The sequence below is a fragment of the Motacilla alba genome, chromosome 15, assembly GCF_015832195.1.
Source record: "Motacilla alba alba isolate MOTALB_02 chromosome 15, Motacilla_alba_V1.0_pri, whole genome shotgun sequence".
Taxonomy (NCBI): domain Eukaryota; kingdom Metazoa; phylum Chordata; class Aves; order Passeriformes; family Motacillidae; genus Motacilla; species Motacilla alba.
In genome coordinates, this window is record NC_052030.1 from 309,954 (window position 1) to 329,484 (window position 19,531).

Here is a 19,531-nt window from a genome sequence, read left to right on the forward strand (position 1 = left end):
TATCCTGGTGTGCAGCAGGTCTGGGCAGGTGTCACAATCCTCAGCGAGGTCACTGCACAGACAGCATCAGCCACTGCTGAGGAAACTTTCTCAGGCTTTACCAGATAAATTTACACGTCTGTTAAAGACCAGAGTCTATTCTGGTGGACACCAAAGGAGATTTCAAGGCTGGATTTGTGGGGAAAAAGTGTTGGGGAAAGACTGCCCATCCAGCCCTGTGTCAGGGACTGAGATCCAGCCATGCCCAGCAGAGCTGGGAGCAACTGACTGCAGTCCCTTGCTCATGTGAGGGTCATCCTGAAATCAGCACAATGTCAGCTCTGGCTCAGGCTGCTGCTGGCAGCATCCACACAATGTCCACCTGCCTGTCTCTTCTTCCACTGTCCCCCAGCTCCATCGGTGGGAGTGTCTTGTTGATGGACCAAACCATATGGTCCAGGTCCATCTTCTCTCTGTGGTGTTGCAGAATTTGTGGCCCTAAAAACACTTAGCATGGAGTGAGGCTTCCTTGGCTGACAAGAGACTCCAGACTTCCCACCTAAGCTCTCCAGTCTCACCAGTTCAGCCAGGGAAAAAGGAATGTGCCAGCCTGGCTGCCTGGCTGCGGTGGGACAGCATGTCCCAAGGCAGCTTTTTGATTGATTTAACAAGTTTTTTTCTGTGATTGGAACAAGTGAAAAAAAAACCCTTAAAGAAATAGCATGGAAAATGCTCTGCAGTGAGTCACACAACCAACACCTTGGCCATGGAGAAGGGAGGACTTCCTACACTCCGTGCTTGGCCACAAATTCACCAGGAGCAGGGTGTGCAGACCCTTTTCTGACTAGAGAAGTCCAAGGTTCTAAGTGGCTGCTTATGCCCTGGAGTTAGAGTTTTCAGGCTTTAGCAGCACTCCTCAGGTATGCTCTTGGTGTGTTTGTGACAGTGTAGGGACAGACAAGAGGATTAATGTCATGGTCCATAGACAGAGCGTCCCTTCTGCTGCCTCATGCATCTGCTCCAGCCGGCTTCCCGTGTGAGTGTTTGAGCTGGGAGAGGCTGTGAGGTGAGGCCAGAGCTGGTGGAGGAGGTGGTTTTGGAGCCAGCCTCAGTGGGTTTAGCAGAAAAGGGGACAGACCTCACAGGGCCACATGCACATGGCTGTCACTGGTCTCCTTCTCCCTTAGGGGCAGCAGGGCTGGTCTGTGCAGAGACCCTGCGCCAGGAGGGTTTCTCTGACCGGATTGTGATGTGCACCATGGACAGACACTTGCCCTATGACAGACCGAAGCTCAGTAAGGTTTGTATCGCTCTGGGTATGCCACAGTTCCCCAGTTTTAAAGTTTGCTCCCCAATTTTAAAATTTGCTCTAGGGTCTTTCCCCACTATTACTCATGGCAGCAGCAAGGTTCTGTTTCATTAGTCTTCCTGTCTCTGTTTCACTTGAATTTTCTTCCCTCTTTGGGACTGAAATATGAAACACAAAGAAGGAGTTGTTCAGACTAAATTAAGATTACTCCAACAGAAAAACAAAGGTATTCTTCCTTGTGAGGGTGCTGAGGCCCTGGCACAGGGTGCCCAGAGCAGCTGTGGCTACCTCTGGATCCCTGGAAGTGCCCAAGGCCACATTGGACATTGGGGCTGGAACAATCTAGTCTAGTGGAAGGTGTCCCTGCAAATTGAAATGAGATGGGCCTTTAGTCCCTTGCAGCCCGAACCATTCCATGATCCATAGGATGATTCTTCCATGGATGTAACGGTAGCTCTCTTAGCCAGCTTGTACCTGGATGGGTCTTCCTAAAGTGTTTCTGGATCAAAAATATTTAAGGCAATGAAGTGGAGCATGTGAGAAAATGGTGTTGTCTTTTTATTAGTCTCTGTTTCCTGCTGCCCAGGGATGCTCTGTGCAGTAATTATGGTGATTCTCAGCTGTCATCACAGCTTGATAACTTGATGGAAGGGCAAGGGTTGCTTTTTCTGGCACACATCCCATTTTGCATTCCAGTTTATAGACACAGGATGATCTTTAATCAGATTTTTTTGCTGCTGATTCCTGAGCCTTCTTTGATGTCAGACAGCAGCTCAAGTTGGACAGCAGCATTTGACCTTGGATCCTGAAGATAACATAAGGTGAACTATGGGTTCATCCTCACGGCAGGAATGCTTACCCATGCGGACTACCACAATCATAGCATCTTCCAGCACCCAAAAAAAGGGTTTTTCAAAGGTAGGCACATGGCTTTTTGGGAGCATTCAGGCCATTTCTGTAAGTCCTGCCTGGGGTGAAGAGCAGCTGCCTGCTACCTGCATCCCAGCATCACAGGGGGTGTGCTGAGGAGCTCGGAGAATCTGAGAGTCCCTCTCCCAGCCAGCCAGCTCTTCCAAACACTTATCCCCATGTGTGAGTCTCAGACTGGCTCTTCTTCTTGCTGTTAAATAGTAAGAACATTTCACATGCCAGAGATGTTGTACACGGTTTGTTAAATCCTCCACTGAACACCTCTGGCTGTGGTTGCTTTTGAAAGGTGCACAAAGCCCATAGAAGAGAAGGCAGAATTTTTGGGAAGAGGGTAGGGAAAAATGGAATTTTTCTTAATCCTATTGTGTGTGGAACTACACCTGTACAATCCACTGGAGAAGGAGTGCCACTGGAGAAGGAGTGCCGCTGCTAGCTCTGTAAGGAGCACAGCTCTTGCTCCCTGAAACTGCAGCAGTGCTCTTCCTCTGCCCTGCTGAATGCCTGTTATCAGTCTGTCCCCAGGTCCTGCCGAGCTGTTTCCCTTTGTCTCCTTTGGACCATGGCCTGTGTGTTGCCACATCTCTGTTGCTGTCCCCCGAGCTCCAAGCAGCAGCAAAAGCCATGGTGGTTGTGTGCTGTTGTGCTTTGCCCTTCCTGCACACTGTCACAGAGGGCTCAGGTGTTTCTGTAAATGTGGAGTATTCAAAGAATGTGCAATGAAACCTGTATGACCCTGCCCCTGCCTCGAGTCGCATGACACCAGTCTCTCCTGAGCAGAACATTGTCTGAAGTCAGAGTAAGGGCTTGTTCCTATTGGGCTTGCTCCAGCCCCTGACCAGGCCACCTCCCTGGAGAAGGAGCTTGCACATCCATCTCCATGGGTGAATAGCAAAGCCCTTGATTCCTGCATCCGCTGTTGCTCCTGGGTCAAGCCCAAACACCATCACTGTGTGGCATGAGCAGATGCTGCTGCTGGGCACTGTGTGACCACAGGAGGGCTTGACCATGGCACCCCTGCCTGTTCCTGCTCTGCTGCAGAGGGAGGGACACATGGGCAGCCTGCACACCCCATGGGCCACTTGATGCTCAGCTTGTTCTCAGCCTGAGTCTGAGCTTGTGTCCACAGAGCCAGGAGCACAGATGAGCTTGGGCTCAACCCTGTGTGTAAAGAAGATGTACATCTCACCCCAGTGATCAGGGAAGGCTGGGAAAAGCATGAACCTTTATCTTGCAGCTGAAGATGTGCAGATATGGGCCTCACCCCCTTGCTTCAGCGTCGAATGGAACTTGTGTAGCATAACTTGGGTGCTTTTGAAAGTGTATCCTGGTGTGTCAATGCTGCTTGTTCTTACTGCTCTTCTAGCTTGCATTTGCCCTGGTAACTGGCTGTTTTCCAAATAAAATCATAGAATGGTTTGAGTTGGAAGGGACTTCTAAAGGTCATCCTGTGCCACCTCCTGCTGTGGTTTTTACTCCTTTTACTGGACCAGGTTTTGCTCTAGTCCAGCACGCTCAGGGATGTGGCAGCCACAGCTTCCCTGTGCAGCCTGTTCCAGGGCCTTGCCACCTGTTTTCTCTTCTCCTGTGAACCTGTGTGTGCTGGGAGGGGCTGCAATTGTGTCTGCTTTGCTGATGCACTGGAGCACTTGCTGAGATCTTGCCTGAGCTGCTCAGCACCAGCCCCAAGCCACACCGGCAGAGAAGGCACCAGAGCCCAGACCAACCTCTTGTGACAGCTCCTACTTGAACAAGGCTTTCATTCCAGCCCTGAAGAACCATTCCCTTAAGCTATGCAGCAAGTGCTGACTTGTGCTGCTAGCAGCCATTTCTCTACTCACCTGTTCAATCCACAGCAGCTGAAAGAAAAATGGCTTTTTTTTGCAGTCAATGGATTCCCACCCCGAGCAGATTGCCCTGCGACCCAAGGAGTTCTTCTGCACCTATGACATCGAAGTCCTGACTGAAATGCAGGTAAGGAGAGTCCTGTGTGAGTCCTGTGTGTGCCTGAAGGAAAGTGCTGGTATGCAAAGGCTGTATTTAGGGAATGTGGCTGCTGTCTCTGTTCTTGGCTCACTGGATGCCACTGTGTGAATGTTGGGTCTCCCCCAGCCCCTCTTTTTGCCCCAGAGTGCAGGTTGCCTGTGCTTGTTCAAAACACAGCTCCTGTGTCCAAAACACAAAGCTCCTGTGGGAGGAAGGGCACTCTGGGCATGACCATGGTGTGGCTGTCTGTGGTGACCATCGTGTGTTACTGCCATTCCTCACGTGGATCTGGGGAGCCAGGTGCCATCTGATAAGGATAATCAGCCTTCAAACAGTGCAGACAATGGTGGCTTAAATATTTCTCCCTATTATTTTATTTATATTGGGAGACCTTCAAGGATTTGTGAAAAGGCAACTAGGAATATTTAAGGTGTGGGTTGGCCAAGCTGTGGACATGGGGGGACTAAAACTAACAGACTAACTAAAAGCAACCAAACTAAACTAAACTGACATGGAGGACCAAAACCTGACAGACAAGTTGATTGGGCTGGGACCTTGGTGAAAATCTGGGATTTCTTCCCTTAACGTTATTTAGGAATGATTTTAGGTGGCGGCTGTGGATGTCAAGAGCAAGATAGCTGTGTTCAAGGATGGGTTTAAGATGGAATACAACAAGCTGCTGATAGCAACGGGAAACACGTAAGCTTCAGACAAACATCTTAAAGATCAAGAGAAACTGTTTTATCTGAGGATGTGAGGCGCTAATGCCTGGGGATAAGGGGTGAAATGTGGCAAGTGAATTTAAACACTGAATTTGTTTGAGTATGGAAAAGTCAAGGAACACGAAAGATATTGGAAATGTTGGTATGTATCTACATCTACATCTATATATCATCTATTTCATATATATCTACATCATATATTACAGAATCACAGAATCACAGAAGAGTTTGTGTTGGAAGGGATCTTAAAATTCATCCAGACCCACCCCTGCTGTGGACAGGGAACACTTTCCACTAGAACAAGTTGCCCCAGGCCCCATCTAACCTGGCCTTGGACACTTCCAGGGGTGGTACCAGGACCTTGAACATATTTTCTTTAACAAAAGCTGCCAAGTGGAAGTATCCTAATTCTTTTAGAGGGCATTTTTGCCATATTGCTCTTCTTTTCACTCCTTGATAACACTCAACCCTGACAACCAGATAATTCATCCCTCTGAATTTCCATCTTTCATTTTCTGCCAACCTTTAAGATCTTTTTCAGCAATTAAGGCTTAACACTTTGCTGTTGAAGCCTTAATTATGTGTTGCTGTTGCTCCATTCTAACAGACCCTTTGGGACCCTTGGCCCCAGAATAAGAATGTTCAGGACTGAACCTGGTCCAGCCATAGGGAGAGGTGGCGTTGATGTGCTGGGATGCCAAGCATCACTCTGGATTGCTGTTGTCACTTGTGCCCTGGAAGTCATGGATCAGTTTGTTTGCGGTTGAAAGTTTGTCAAAATCAGCAGTTTAAGCTGAAAATGAGGCATCCTGGCTCCCCCTCCTTGTGTTCCTTACATCAAGCCATAAAATGAACTAGGAGAAATGCAGCCCCTGCTTAATTCATCATCTGGGGAAGGAATGCTAGATCAGCCAAAGCAGGGACTCGCGCTGGAAACCAAAGTGCCACCAGTCACAGCCAGTGCCACAAGGAGTGAATAGCTGCTGCTAGGTGTTCAGGATCACAGCGAAAATGCCATGTGCACCAGCCAACCAATTAGGTTCAAAAGAGGATTAAACCTTTGGCAATAATTTCAAAATCCTCATGCACAAGCTCCAGGTACACTGGGTTTTTTAGGGTACCTAAATTATTTAGGTGCTTCTGTCCTGTTTCCAGATGTGAGTCAGGTATGCAGGGGCGAGATATTTAAAAATATATGTGCTACAGTAAGTGCCTGGGGAGGGCACAGTTCAGCTGCTACAGCATCAGCAGTGTGCCCTTGGGAATGGAGAGTGTAGCCTACCTCTGCAGAGCCTTATCAAACTTTCAATATCTGGCTCCAAAGTACTGCTGGAGGACAGAGTGAGTTTTCTGTGTCCCATTAAGCTTCTAAAAAATTTGTGACATGCCAATAATTGAGCATAGGCTTGTAAAGCAATGCCTGTCCTGTGCTGGCTGCACTGCCCCAGCAAGGAGCTCCCCTGGACCTGTGGGTGCACCAGTCCACGGTGGGGTCTGGGGTGGCTGCTCAGCATCCCCTGCTCTACCACTGGCCACCAGCATCTGGGTTTTTCCATGTGATTTCTCCAGCCCAGAGAAAGGTGGAAAAATGAAAATTGAGAATGTTCTTGGAGCCCCGGAAGGAGTGTCTGCAGTCCTGACTGGGCACTGAACCACAAAGAGTTGAGAAAAGCAGCTGTATCACCCTCAGTGTTTTTCAGGCCCAAAACTCTCAGCTGCAAGGGTAAGGAGATGGAAAATGTTTTCAACATCCGGACACCCGAAGATGCCAATCGTGTGGTGAAGTTGGCCACGAGCAAGAATGTTGTGATCGTGGGAGCATCCTTCCTGGGTGAGTGCTTGCCTGGCCTGTGTCCCTGTCCCAGCTCTCCACCCCTGCCTGCGGGTGGGTAAAGCCCTTTGCCCAGTTTGTCACTGCCCACTTGGAGGTAACACCCCCATGAAATTGGACCTAGGGTAGTCCAACCTCCAGCCCCAGGTGTGTGTAAGGACATTTCCAGAGAAATTGATTTTTCAAAGAGGCTGGGCTGGTGTGGGCATAGATATTGCTGTCAAAGTCTGAAAAGCACATGACAAGACAAGTACTGGTGCTCATGTGGGTCCAAATGTCCAAATCTGTTGTGTCTAGAGTTGGCTTCAGTCAGGAGAGCCTTGTTAGTGGGTGGGAGCCTGTGGGCTTTTTCTCTTTTACATTTTAGTAGTGTGGTGACTTTTTAAAATGCACAGGGGAAATCTTGTTTCTTGATGACTCTTCTTTTTGCTTGATATGGTTCCAACAAAATTATTGTAGGTCCTAACGAAATAAGAGTGGATCCTGCAAGCCTTAAACATAAATGGTTATTAGTCAGTGAATTTATTACAAGATATTAATGATTTGTTTTTCTTCTTTTATAAAAGATAAACTTGTTTTCATGGTTGAATCAATATGATCTACAGAAAAGCATGTGGTGTGGGGGGACAATTGCAAACTGCAGGTCATCGAAAAGATTCATTTCCAATAAACCCCCATGGACAGAAGATGTTTTGGTGGAGGTTCTCATGTAATTTCCAGCACCAAAATTCTACCATTCTGATGGGAGAAAACAGCTACTCCCAAGAGTAGTTTTCAGACCACAGCTGAGGTTGTCCCAGCCGTAGGAGGAAGATTTCCCTTGGCTGAGGTCCCTTGTTCCACGGTTTTCCCAGGGCACTTTGGGGTTTCCTGGCTAGTTCCTCCCTTTGGTCTTTAAACCCTACATCTAAGAGCACCTGAATGGGTGTGAGTCCTGGTGTGATCAGGCCTGGTGGCTCCCTGAGTCACCCCGGAGTGCAGCTCCAGCCTCCCCATTCGGAGCAGGTGAGGCTGCTCCTGTCTGCAGCCAGGGCCACAGAGCAGTGCTGGCTGGGTTCACGTGGCTGTTTGCACCTGCTTCTCTTCCCTAGGGATGGAGGTGGCTGCCTACCTTGCGGAGAGGGCCCACTCGGTGTCCCTGGTGGAGCTGGAGCATGTCCCCTTCAAGAAGTTCTTTGGGGAGAGGGTTGGCCGTGCTGTCATGAAGGTGACCTTGCTTTCCCCTCCAGCGGGGGTTGGTAACAGAGCAGGTTCTGCTTGTTTCACTTACTGCACTAATTAATTTACTTCACATTTATGGACGAAGCTGTGATGGCAGCAGTCAGTGAGAACGGGCTGATTTTCCCTGTCATGGTCCGTGTGCTATGGAGCACCTTCTAGTGCCGTGTCGGGAGTGTGGGGATGCTGACCCCCTCAGCAGTACAGCTTGGGATGAGCCTACAGGGTGGGCATGGCAGCGTAGGACAACAGGACCAGGGTGGCTCAGGGTCCTGATGTCCCCTGCTCTGTCCTGTGTCCCCCGTGCAGATGTTTGAGAACAACAGGGTGAAGTTCTACATGCAGACAGAGGTGTCGGAGCTGCGGGAGCAGGAGGGGAAGGTGAGTGCTGGCAGGGGCTCCCTGGGGAACTGCTGTGGCATTCCCTTCCCTCGTGGGGCTTTGCTCTCCCTTCTTTCCTATCCCCTGAAATTCGTGTTGCTGGCTTTGGCCCCCAGGAGCAAATGTATGCCAGTGTGGTGTGTGGGGTGACTTCATTGCTCCCACTCACCTCCCACTGCTTTTCTAAGGAATTATGGTCAGTTTGCATTTCACAAACGAGGTGAGCTGCCAGCTTGGCTTCCAGCTGCTACAAAGGGGTTTTGTCCCCAAAATAACTGCGATGTGCCCCCGCCCCTTGTGTCTCCTGCAGCTGAAGGAGGTTGTGCTGAAGAGTGGGAAGGTGCTGCGTGCTGACGTCTGTGTCGTGGGTGTTGGTAAGGGCTGTGTGCGTGCAGAGCCAGCCAGGCAGGGCAGAGGAGGAGCTGGAGGGGATGTGGCAGCAGGAGGTCACTGGGGCTGGGTGCTCAGGGGTACTGGCAGTGGTCTGCCAGCCCTGCTGCACTACCACGCATGAGTCTGCATAGCTAAAAAAGGGATTTCTAGAGCCCCCACCACTAAATGCAACTGAAAATATATTTTGGAAGTAATACATTTTTTTGAGAAAAAAAACCCAAACATTTAAAGCAGTTTCATGCTCTCAAGCTGCTTTTTATTAAATCTTCCCCAAACTGAATTTTTAATGTGGTTTTTTTCTTTTTAATTGGTGCTGACAGCAATCAAAAATGTATCCCATACTATAAAGTAAAATATCCCAGAGAAAATGATATATTTCTCCTTTACACTCGATGGGGGGAAATTGCCTTTCCTTCCCTCTTCAAAATGCTGTGGATTGGAAGAATCACAGAATTAATTTAATTCTGGTTTTGTTGTTTTTATTGACTACTCTGATTTGTGAAAAGGCTGGAGGTAAAAAAAAAATTAAAAATGGAGGAGGAAGGTGAAGGAAATGCACAGACTTGGGGGAGGCTGAAGAGCCCTGGCTGGGAGCTTGAAGGTTCCCTTTTAAATATAATTTTTTTCAAAATATCTGTAAAAGAGAATGAAATTGAAAATGATCTCTTAGCAGTAGAAAAGGGCAGAGGGCATGTTACAGTGCTGGCTTGGGCAGGACAGGGATCCTGAGGGGCCAGAGGCTGCTGCAGTGGGGGCTCTGTCGGGTACCTGGCCCTGCCCCACACTCCCAGAGCAGTTGCTGCCTGTCCCTGGGGGCAGCCCCCCTGTCCTGGCAGGGGGAGAGGCTCAGGGTCAGCTCCCAGGGCTGTGGAACACGGGGCACTGCAGCAGCAGCCTTTGGCTTCCCCAGGTGCAGTCCCAGCCACAGGCTTCCTCAAGCAGAGCGGCATCAACATCGACTCCAAGGGCTTCATCGTGGTCAACAAGGTGAGCCCGGGGCAGCCCCTGTGGGAGGGAGAGCAGGGGAGCTGGGTCAGCTCTTCTGATCCCTGAGCTTCCCTGGGGCTCCAAACTGCTGCTACGTGGGCTTTTCATGGCATTTTATCTGCCAAGATTGCAGAACTGGAATTTTAAAATTCTTTGGGTTGGCCTGTGCAGGGCCTGGAATTGAACTCGATGACCCTTGTGGTTGCCCTCATCCCAGGATATTCTGTGAGATGGTGAAATTCTGGAAGCATCACCAGGAGTGCCCGGGAAACCCCTCTGCAAGTGGGGGTGTGCAAACCCCAGACCTGGGTGCTCTGGCTTGGGTCTGGCTCTGAGCTGTCCTGGAGGGGTATGGATATTTAGAGGGGAAAGAATTGAGACAGATACATCTTTTCAAGGATCCTAAAGGATCTCATCCTCTCTCCCCACCACCAGTGACTGCGATGGGAGGAGCTGGGGGGTGTTGGTGCCTTGGGCAAAGGAGCATGCCAGGGGGCTGGGGCTCAGAGCCGTGCAGTGCCCATCCCTGCCATAAGCTGCGCTCTATCAGCCAACACCAACAAACCCCAGAATTCTGAGAGAAGCTCCAGGACACCAGTCCATGTGTCTTTTTTCTGGATAACCCACTGGCTGGGGGATACTGCGGGTCCCTGCATGTGTGTTCTCATTTGAAAGTGAAGGTGCAAACCCCACTAACGCCACCTCTGTTCCCCCCTGCAGATGATGCAGACCAACATCCCAGGGGTCTTTGCTGCTGGAGATGCTGTCACATTTCCACTGGCCTTGAGGAATAACAAGAAGGTGAACGTCCCCCACTGGCAGATGGCCCACATGCATGGTAGGTACTTTGCAGAAAATAGGCTTTTCTGGATTCTCAGGAAATTTCCAAACCCTCCAGGGCAAGAATGAGACAACAGCCAGCAGAGAGACTGGGTGGTTGTATTGAACATTTTGAAGCATGTGTATCTTATGCCTTCATCTGTCAGCATTCTTGCCAAGCTTTGCCTAACAATGCCTCATCACGGGCACAGAGGAGCCCAGGGACCGGCTCTCCCACATTCCCTTTGCTCCCTGGCACTGCTGCAGGAGCCTGCTCCATTCCTGGCCCCAGGACTCTTAGGAGCTCACATCCTGATGCCAGCCTGGGCTCAGGTTCCCAGCTGGCTTCCCACGCTGCCAGGCTGGCTGGGGGTGTTCAGCTGAGCTCCAGCCCTTCTCACCTCTCCTCAGCCTGGAGCCCCTGGTGTGATGGGCTGCCCTCATGGCCACAGTCTCACTGGGAGGTTTCCTGTGCTCTGGGTGAGAGGTTTTGGAACCACAGCTCCAAATTCAGCCTTTGGACACCTCTCCCATGCCCAGATATGTTTCTGCAGCAAGGACCATACCCCAACAGCTCTCCAAGGGTTTGTCCATCCCATCCCCATCGAGGTAGGAGCTCAGCACGCTTTCAGCCCTGTCACTATTGCTCAGGTTGGGGGGCAAGAGTCTCATGGCTCATGGCAGTGGAGGTGACAAGTAGGAGATGCACCACGGGAAGGAGTCTGAGCCATCCTCGTGTGCTTCCTGCTTTGCCCTGGTTGTTGTGTGGGTTTTCTCAGCAGCAGTTTTTGGCTCCCCTGTACTGTGTGACCACTGGTGTTGGCACTGTGTGCCGAGGGCAGGGCATGGAGCTTGCCCTGGTGTGGCAGCTGCCCCATCCCTGTGCTCTCTGGCAGGCCGCATCGCCGCGCTGAACATGCTGGCCCATGGCACGGAGATCAGCACTGTCCCCTACCTGTGGACAGCTCTGTTTGGCAAAAGCATCCGATATGCGGGTAAGGGGCTCCCTGGGGCTGCTGGGACTCCCTGCTGGTGGAGGGTCCTGGGATGGAGAAGCCAGGGTCACCTCCTTCACTGTGAACCCTCCCCACCAGCCTCTGCCACAGGGCTGCTCCCTGCCTGGCTTCCGGAGAGCTTCAGTGTCTCCTCTGAAACCCCTCTGCCACGAAGTGCACTTCTCTAAACAGGACTGACTTAAATTAGATATTGGGAAGTAATTCTTCCCTGTGAGGGTGGTGAGGGCCTGGCACAGGTGGCCCAGAGAAGCTGTGGCTGCCCCATCCGTGGAAGTGTTTAAGGCCAGGTTGGACAGAGCTTGGAGCAACCTGGGGTAGTGGAAGGTGTCCCTGCCCATGGTAGAGGGTGGGAACAAGGTAGTTTTCAAGGCCTCTTCCAACCCAAAACTCCTGTGATTCTGTGGGTTTCGGTACCTGCATCTCCTGGTGCTGCTCCCTTGGTCACTTCAGGACATTCTCTACGTAGTGCTGGCATGAAACACCCTGTCTTAGAGCTGGATCTGGAGGAATTGCTGCTGATTTGACTTCTTTGCCTTCCAGGCCATGGGGAAGGATTCGATGATGTTGTCATTCAGGGAGATTTAGATGAACTGAAGTTTGTGGCATTTTATACCAAGTAAGTGTTTTTCTTGTCCATATTCCTACATAGACATTCATCTGAGATTACTCTGCTAGGCTGGAAAATAGTTCTGCCAGAGCTTCTGTCAGTCAGTTTTGTTCACCTCTGCACAATGAGTTTCTGGAACACGTATACAAGGCCCTGGAGAAATGATGTTCTGATTGTACAACAAGTTAAACTAGTCTTTGGGCCTGGTGTCTCTGCCCTTTGCCCTCATAATCTCTGTGAGCAGACGATGGCTTCTTCTGGCAATTCCTGTCAAATATTTCCTTCCCATCTAAACACCATTTTAATGATTTGTGACCAGTGCTGGCAGAGTGCTCAAGCATCACTGTTTCTGCTTCTGGTTTGACAAATTGAGCTCAAAAACTCTTCTGTCTATCACAAGCTGTGAAGGTTTGAAGGAACTCGAGAGATTTGTTATATCTGTAGTGAAACCCAGCTCTCCCCCAGGTTGGGACCCTACCTGGGAATGCGTTCTTGAGATGTGTTGGCAGCTGGGATGTGCTGCCTCAGCTGTTCTGGAGCCATGCTGGCTGTTTAGACTGGAAAGTCAGTGCACCATGAATTTATCCCAAACATATTTGCTGCTGTTTATTCTTCTGTTTCCTTTGTCCATCCCAGTGTGAAACCAGTGGCCACAGAGCATCCTCATGCTGGAACCAGAAGGGTTTCTCCAAGTGCTTTGTGATATTAAGGACAGGGAGAGGGAAACGAGGGGAGCAAAGGGCTGCCCAGCTCAGCTGTCAAACCACTTGGCAGCAGCATGCAGGCAGGGGTCAGGAGGGAGCTCAGGACAGGAGGCAGGTCTGGCCCTGCAGACATCATCTCACTGTCCCTCTGTCCCATCTCCAGTGTACCCCATGCCTTCTCCCGCCCTGAGGGTGGCCCCCTTGCCCTTGTCGCTCAGAATGGAGCCTGGTGGTGGATGTGTGCATGGGGCTTGAAGAGGTATGGGGCTCACTGCATCACCCTGGGAATCCCCAGGGCTCACCCTCCTCTCCCCGGTACCTGCACACCTTGGGTGAACACCTGCTGCAGGGATGGGGCTCCAGCTGGCACCCAGGGACCTTTGCACACTGGACACAGCTCAGAGTGTGCTGGAACCTTGGCCAAAATTGCCAAAAGGGGTGGGTGTGTGCCAAGGCTGGGGAGAGCTGCTGTGGGGATGTTCCCCTCCTGCAGCCTTTCCACACAAGAGCCTTTTATCTCTTTATGCCAACCCTAATTTGAAAGGAAACATCAGGTTGCTTTCATTGAGCATCTGAGGAGGCTGTTCAAAGGGAACGCCCTGCACAAGCTGCATGATCCCTGCTCCACGCCAGGGCCCCACGCTCCGTGTGCATGGTGGCTGCCAGGGACAGGGGCTGCCAGGGACCTGGGCTTGGTGGGCAGCCCTGGAGGTCCCTGCTGAGTGCTGTGTTGTTCTGCCACCCAGGAGGGTGTCCCGGAGCTGGCGTGTGGGTACCAGGACTGCATTCCATGCTGAGATCCGGAGGTACTGGGAAGCACTGGCTGCTGGGGTCAGCCAGAGTGTCCCCCACTGCTTGGCTCCCTGCCTGTAAGAGGCTGCTGGAGCATTTCTTTCTTTTTTGGTGGTGGTTCTTCTTGTTGGTGCTAATGCTTTTTGGACTGAGGACAGTCCCAAGCTGACCATTTCCTCCTGCTTTCTTCTGCTGTGCCCACCCTGTGTTTGGACTCTTCTCCTCCTGGTCCTCCACTGGTGGTTCCTGCTCCTACAGCCTGTCCTCAGCATTGGCTTTCACAATGAGGCTTCTTCTGCCCCAGAGTTTGAAGGAAAAGCAGTTTTGAGGAAGTTTTTGAGGAAAGCAGTTTTGTCAGAGCCGTGTAGAGGCCAATAATTGGCCCTGTGCTGGGAGGCATAGGGGACAGCACTCTGCAGATGTCCCCATGGGACACTGCCTTGACAACAGACTGATGTCCTCCTGCCCCTAGGATCTTGGAGGCCAGGGAATTGCTGGAATTGCTGTGGTTGTCTTCTTCACAGTTCCCCACCTCTGTTACATTGAACACTGCAGAAGAAGGGAAGACCATGTAGACACATTCACTGTGCTTCCCTCTTCCCTCAGTCTTCACAAAGACTTCTGATTGCTCCACATCCCAGGTTCAGGATGGGAATTCTTGTTACCTTTGAGGACCTTTTAAAAAAGAGGGATTCCTCCTGGCTTTCCCCATCTGTCTGACAAAGAGTTCAAAAGCCACTGCTGATGCAGGGTGCTCCAGCTCACCAGCACCTCATGAACTGTTTTGCAAAAGGAGCAGCTGCCCTATGTCCTGCTGACAGAAATGTTTGGGCTGCATCTGCCTTCCTGGCTGGCCCCTTTGGGTCTGAGGCTGAGCCAGTGGGCAGCTGGTGGTAGCACACCTTCTGGTTCCCTGCACACCCTGGTTATTCATTGCTTGGAACAGCACATCTCCCCCTGGTTTTGATGGGTAGCTCTCTCCAACCACTTTGTGTTTCCCAGCTTGGAGCTGGCTCTGCTCAGGAAACTGCTCTCCTTTATTTGCCATGAGCTTATTTAGGAATGGGAGTTTTCTGAAACAGTCTGTGATGGAGCTGCCCCATGGCTTTGTAGACAGATGTGAGAGATGGCTTTAACTCCCCTGGCTGCACTGGGCTGAAGTGTCCTCTGAAACATGGCTTTTGCTCTCCTTTTCCTGGGAATTAGGCATATATCCCTCCCCACCCCAGCTGCTCTTTGCTCTGTTGATCCCAGAGCTCTTTGGCAGTCGATTTAAGAGCAGATCTTGGTTTAGTGGGTGCTTCTACTTTTTAGTTTATTCAACAATATCACCAGAGTTTAAAATCTTACCCACACATCTTCCCTGATCTCACATTGTGCATTCAGTTATCTCTTCATGGTCAGGCTTTGAAGGTTTACACTTGGATTGACCTTGGCAAACCCCAAACGAGAACTGCCCTTCTCATTAGCCTGTGACCTTTAGCCAAAGCTCCTCCAGCAGTTTTACATCCTCTTCCTTCTCCCTCCTCTCAACCTTTCCTCTCAACCTTTGAGAGGAATTTGGGAACTCTCAATTTGTTTTCCTCTCAACCTTTGAGGCTGCATTGGGATCCTGCTAGGGGAACAGTCAGCCAGCCTGGACGTCCCATATACATGGGGGTTCCTTGCTGGGGCTGTGGGACGCAGGGGTTGGACACCCCAGTGTCCCGATGCCCGTGGAGCAGCTCAGAGCGGGGCACTCTGCCCCTTCGGAGGTGGGGATCAGGAAGGGGGTGTGGAGCATCCCAACTGTGACTGTTCCACAGGGAAATCCTGACCACCTGCCTCTCCACTCCTCAGCACAGGGCAGCAGCGCAGGGATCACAGCTGGGCATCCTTCGTGTTGTCCAGGTTTTTATCCACCATCAGATCTACCTTTGGTGGTGTTTTCACAGATGCCAGGGTGCCAGAGCTGTCTTCATCACCCAGGCACCCTAGTGATGCTCATGACATCATCATCGACATTGGTAGGACCAGTGGGGCCTGCTGTGCCACTCTGTACCCTGTCCTGATCCTTGTTCCAGCCACCTTGTTCCAGTCCCTGTGGTGCTCATGCCTTGGGATCAGGCCTGGCTCTGGAGTGGGTGCTCCTCTTTGCCTGCCTCTTCTCTCCATCACGGTGGGTTTGGGGTGGTGGAGCTGTGGCCGTCCAGGCTGCCCTAACTGCTCTGCTCTGCCCGTCCCTAGGAGTGACGAGGTGGTGGCTGTGGCCAGCATGAACTACGACCCCATCGTGTCCAAGGTGGCCGAGGTCCTGGCTGCTGGCAGGACCATCCGGAAGCGCGATGTAGAGTAAGTAGACAGGCAGTGGGAAGGGGCAGTGCCAGGGCAGGGGCTAAGCACAGCCATGGGGTGCTGGGCAGAGCTGAGCCTTTCACACTGATCCGTCTCCATGCCCCTCTTGCATCTCCCTTCCTGTTCTGCTTCCTCCATCCCCCCTGTGCTGCCTCCCAGCTGCCTCTGGGTCTGGCATCCCCCACACATGGGGCTTGTCTTAAACACCAGGACCCAAATCCTTGCACAGACAAGGATGGGATGGGGATGCTCTCTGCCTTTGGGCACTGGCACATCATCAAGGAAGCAATGCCTGATGCTGGGGCATACCTGGGCACCCAGTCAGCCAAGGAGACCTGCAGAGAGGGGCTGGGTGTGTAGCCTGTGCATAACCCCCTATGCACAACCCAGCCCAAGGAGCTGATGGTGCCAGGATGCTGTCCTGTGGTGTCTCAGCCTCCAGTTCCTTGGAGTGGGCCTCATAGGCAGAGGATATTTTCCTCCCTTCACTGTGTTTTTAAGACCATGTGGAGGAAAGAGCACAGCTTTGTGCTGAGGGTGGGTGCTGGAAGGCAAATGCCAGGGAGGTGACAACAGCTGGGAAGAGGCCTTTAGAGTGGGAATCAGAGCTGCTGAGGAAATGTGGCTCCCTGTTCCAGGGGTGTTTTCACATCTGGAATAAAACCAGATCTTTTTAAAAGCTCAGGGAGAGGAGCACTCCCAATCCCCAGGAAGCTTTGTCTCTCTGACTCCCTGGGCATCCCTGGGATGGGGAGCACGTCGTGGGCTCCCTCAGCTGAGACAGGGTTCATAAAATGACAGAATGTTTGGGTTGGAAGGGACCTTAAAGCCCATCCAATTCCACCCCCTGCCCCCTTCCCTCCGCTATCCTAGATTGCTCCAAGCCCCATCCAACCTGGCTTTGGACACTTCCAGGGATGGGACAACCAGAGATTCTCTGGGCAGCCTATGCCAGGGTCTCACCACCCTCAAAGGGAAGAATTTCTTGTGCCATCACCCCAGCACATTGGGAAATGGTTGCTGGTGTCCCACTTTGTGGCTGGGAGGGAGGTGGTCTCTTGTGGGTGTCCTGGGGGTGGGGAGGAGCTGCTGGCCCTGTGGTGGGGCTCAGGGGCTGGAGGAGGCCAGATTAAACATGAATGTCTTTTCTCTCTTTGTCTCCTGCTGCTTTCACAACTTTAGGCTGTTTGTCCGTCATGGCAAGTACGTTCGGTTTGGGGTCCTAAGTGTGCTGGATGTGAGGGGCTGACAGGAGGGACAACTGCCCCCCTGACTGGGCCACATCCCTAATTCCCATGTTGGGGGGGACACTGGTTACAGGGGGGGTGTCCTTATTTTGCATCCCCCTCACATGATGGGCAGTGCTGGGTGGTAGGGCTGGGGCTGCCAGGAGCCACATCTGGCACAGATCCTGTTGGCTGGGACCTTGCTTGGCTGGGGTTTGGTGGCTTTCCATGGATTTTCAGCTGAAGGGCAGCTTTTAAGTATAAATAAATAAAATGTTTGAACTCAGTTTTACACAGAATTGAGGACCTGCAGGTGACTTTTCGGACAGTTTAGTGACAGGTGAGTGAGGGCCGAGGAGGCACTGATTGCTGGGATCGACACCAGGTACTGCACTAGCACCAAGGCGCACCAAGAGCACTTGCCTGCTCACATTGAGAAACCCCTCACAGTGCTGTCATTTTCCTCTCTTTTAGAACTGGAGACATGTCGTGGCTAACAGGGAAAGGCACCTAAAGCCACGGATGGCTGAGCTCTCCTGATGCTGCACTCGCCGTGGGGAGATGGGACAGCAGCTCCATGGCCTGCTGGGAGCTCCATGGCTCAGCCATTTCCCTTTGACACCTCGATGAACCTGGCATTGGGACCTTCCAGGAGGATCTCACACAGCTCCTCTGTGCCTGCTGGGCTGGGGATGGGGCTCTGCTGTTGCAATTGCTGTGGAATGCTAGAAAAGCAGCCCACAGAGAGCGTGAGGCTGGGCACTGGCAGAGGACATGGGCACCATGTGGCTCTGGGTGCTGCCACAGGGCTGAGGGTCCCCAGGCAGGTCTGCCCCACTGCCCCACGCATGTCCCTCACTCCCACAAGCAGCCTTTGGTTGCTTCTGTGCTTTCATGCATGATGCTCCTTTGCAGATTCTCTTTGCTCCCAGCAGAGCTGCGGTGCACGTCCCTGCGGAGCCTGACGTCTGCTCCTTTCCCGCATGGCTGCAGCGTTTGCCGCAGCTCTCCCGGGGCCCACCACCCCAGGGCGGGCCAGGAGATCGCAGTGGGTGATCTCTGTGCAGCTGCTGCTTGTGCTGTGCAGGCTGGTCCTGTGCAGCCCCAACAGTGGAGGTGGGTCCCTGTCTGTGCTGAGGGTCTGGAGCTCATCAGTCCCCATCCCAGCATTTCCATCATGTCCTGGAGCAGCTGAGGGGCTGGGATTCGTTCCCTGTCTCCTGGGGCTTGGTTTGGGCTGGGGCACTGGCAGCTCTTGGGCCCATTGCTGGGGTGCATTGCAGGGGTGACGGCTCAGCTGCAGCCCTGGCTGGGTGGCCACCCCTCCAGCCAGTCTTGGGATATCTCTTCTCAATGCTGTCATGGGGTCAGTGCTGTTGCTGAGGTGTTACTCGAGGAAAAGCAGCTGAGGGAGCATTTCTGGCTGTCCATTCTCTGGCACTTGCCCAGTGTAGTGACAAAGCTGCATTTCCCAGCCCACCATGCTAGTGCTCTGGTGTCCTGTCTCCAGCCCCATGCTGAAGAAGAGCCATGTCTACAGCTCAGGAGTGGGCCTGGCCAGCCAGAGCCCGGAGTCCATCAGCCCAGCAGAGTGGGGCTTGAGAGTCCCTCTTGGAGAGACTCCAGTGCTTTGTTCTGGGGGCAACTCCTGGCCCAGCAGTCAGTGTTTTACCCTGAGTCCCAAACAAGAGGATTTATATTTTTAATTTGATTCACCCCCTGTGAATTAAAGCAATACTATTCTTGGTGTCTGGGTCAGTTCTGATTCCTTCCAAGACCTTGGGTCACCTCTGCATGTTGGCCAGGTTGTTCAAGAACCTCTGCTCTGGAGACTTCCCACCTGTGTCCAGCTCACCTGTATTTCCAGTGTTTCAGATCTTGGCTGGGCAGAAATGCACCAGTGTCCATCACATCTCTGGTCGGTCTCTCCTGGTTTCAGTGCAGAGCTTTTCCCAGATGGAATGACCAGGAGGGATGGTAGCAGGATGTGCACACTCCAGCACACATCCTGTGGTGAGCAGGGACCCTGCGTGTCTGCTGGATCCACAAAGCCATGGGAACTTGCAAGTCTCATCTCACCTCAGGTTCCAAAAGACAAACGTCAGTGTTCCTGTCCACAGGTGCTCTTCCGATGGCAGGGGTGGCTGGGGCTGCTCAGACCCTGGTGTCCCAGGCAGGGCTCCTCCAGAGTGGCCTAGGGCTGGGGGCACTGCCCGGGTGGAGGCAGCTGCCCAGGTGCTGCCGCAGCTCTGCCCACTACCCACAAAGATCTGGCTGGTGGGATAGTTGGACTCAGCTTT

The 19,531-nt window shown here is 52.2% G+C and overlaps 1 protein-coding gene across 15 annotated transcripts in view; it reads left to right on the plus strand.

The window, feature by feature from the left end:
• Positions 1 to 18,978, plus strand: part of AIFM3 (apoptosis inducing factor mitochondria associated 3) — a 56,272-nt gene extending 37,294 nt beyond the window's left edge. For 3 of the 15 annotated variants that reach the window (XM_038152556.1, XM_038152554.1, XM_038152555.1), the window contains exons 8-19: positions 1,167 to 1,279; positions 4,103 to 4,189; positions 4,809 to 4,900; positions 6,624 to 6,754; positions 7,846 to 7,961; positions 8,282 to 8,353; positions 8,664 to 8,727; positions 9,657 to 9,733; positions 10,454 to 10,571; positions 11,449 to 11,547; positions 12,109 to 12,184; positions 13,043 to 13,587. In XM_038152556.1, the coding sequence (XP_038008484.1) occupies positions 1,167 to 1,279; positions 4,103 to 4,189; positions 4,809 to 4,900; positions 6,624 to 6,754; positions 7,846 to 7,961; positions 8,282 to 8,353; positions 8,664 to 8,727; positions 9,657 to 9,733; positions 10,454 to 10,571; positions 11,449 to 11,547; positions 12,109 to 12,184; positions 13,043 to 13,415 (1,418 nt within the window). In that variant the 3' untranslated portion in view covers positions 13,416 to 13,587. Of the gene's footprint in view, positions 1 to 1,166; positions 1,280 to 4,102; positions 4,190 to 4,808; positions 4,901 to 6,623; positions 6,755 to 7,845; positions 7,962 to 8,281; positions 8,354 to 8,663; positions 8,728 to 9,656; positions 9,734 to 10,453; positions 10,572 to 11,448; positions 11,548 to 12,108; positions 12,185 to 13,042; positions 13,590 to 13,625; positions 13,686 to 15,897; positions 16,003 to 17,187 lie in introns of those variants that run through there. The other 12 variants (XM_038152559.1, XM_038152558.1, XM_038152560.1 and 9 more) reach the window with 12 other exon arrangements.
• The last annotated feature ends 553 nt before the right edge of the window (positions 18,979 to 19,531 follow it).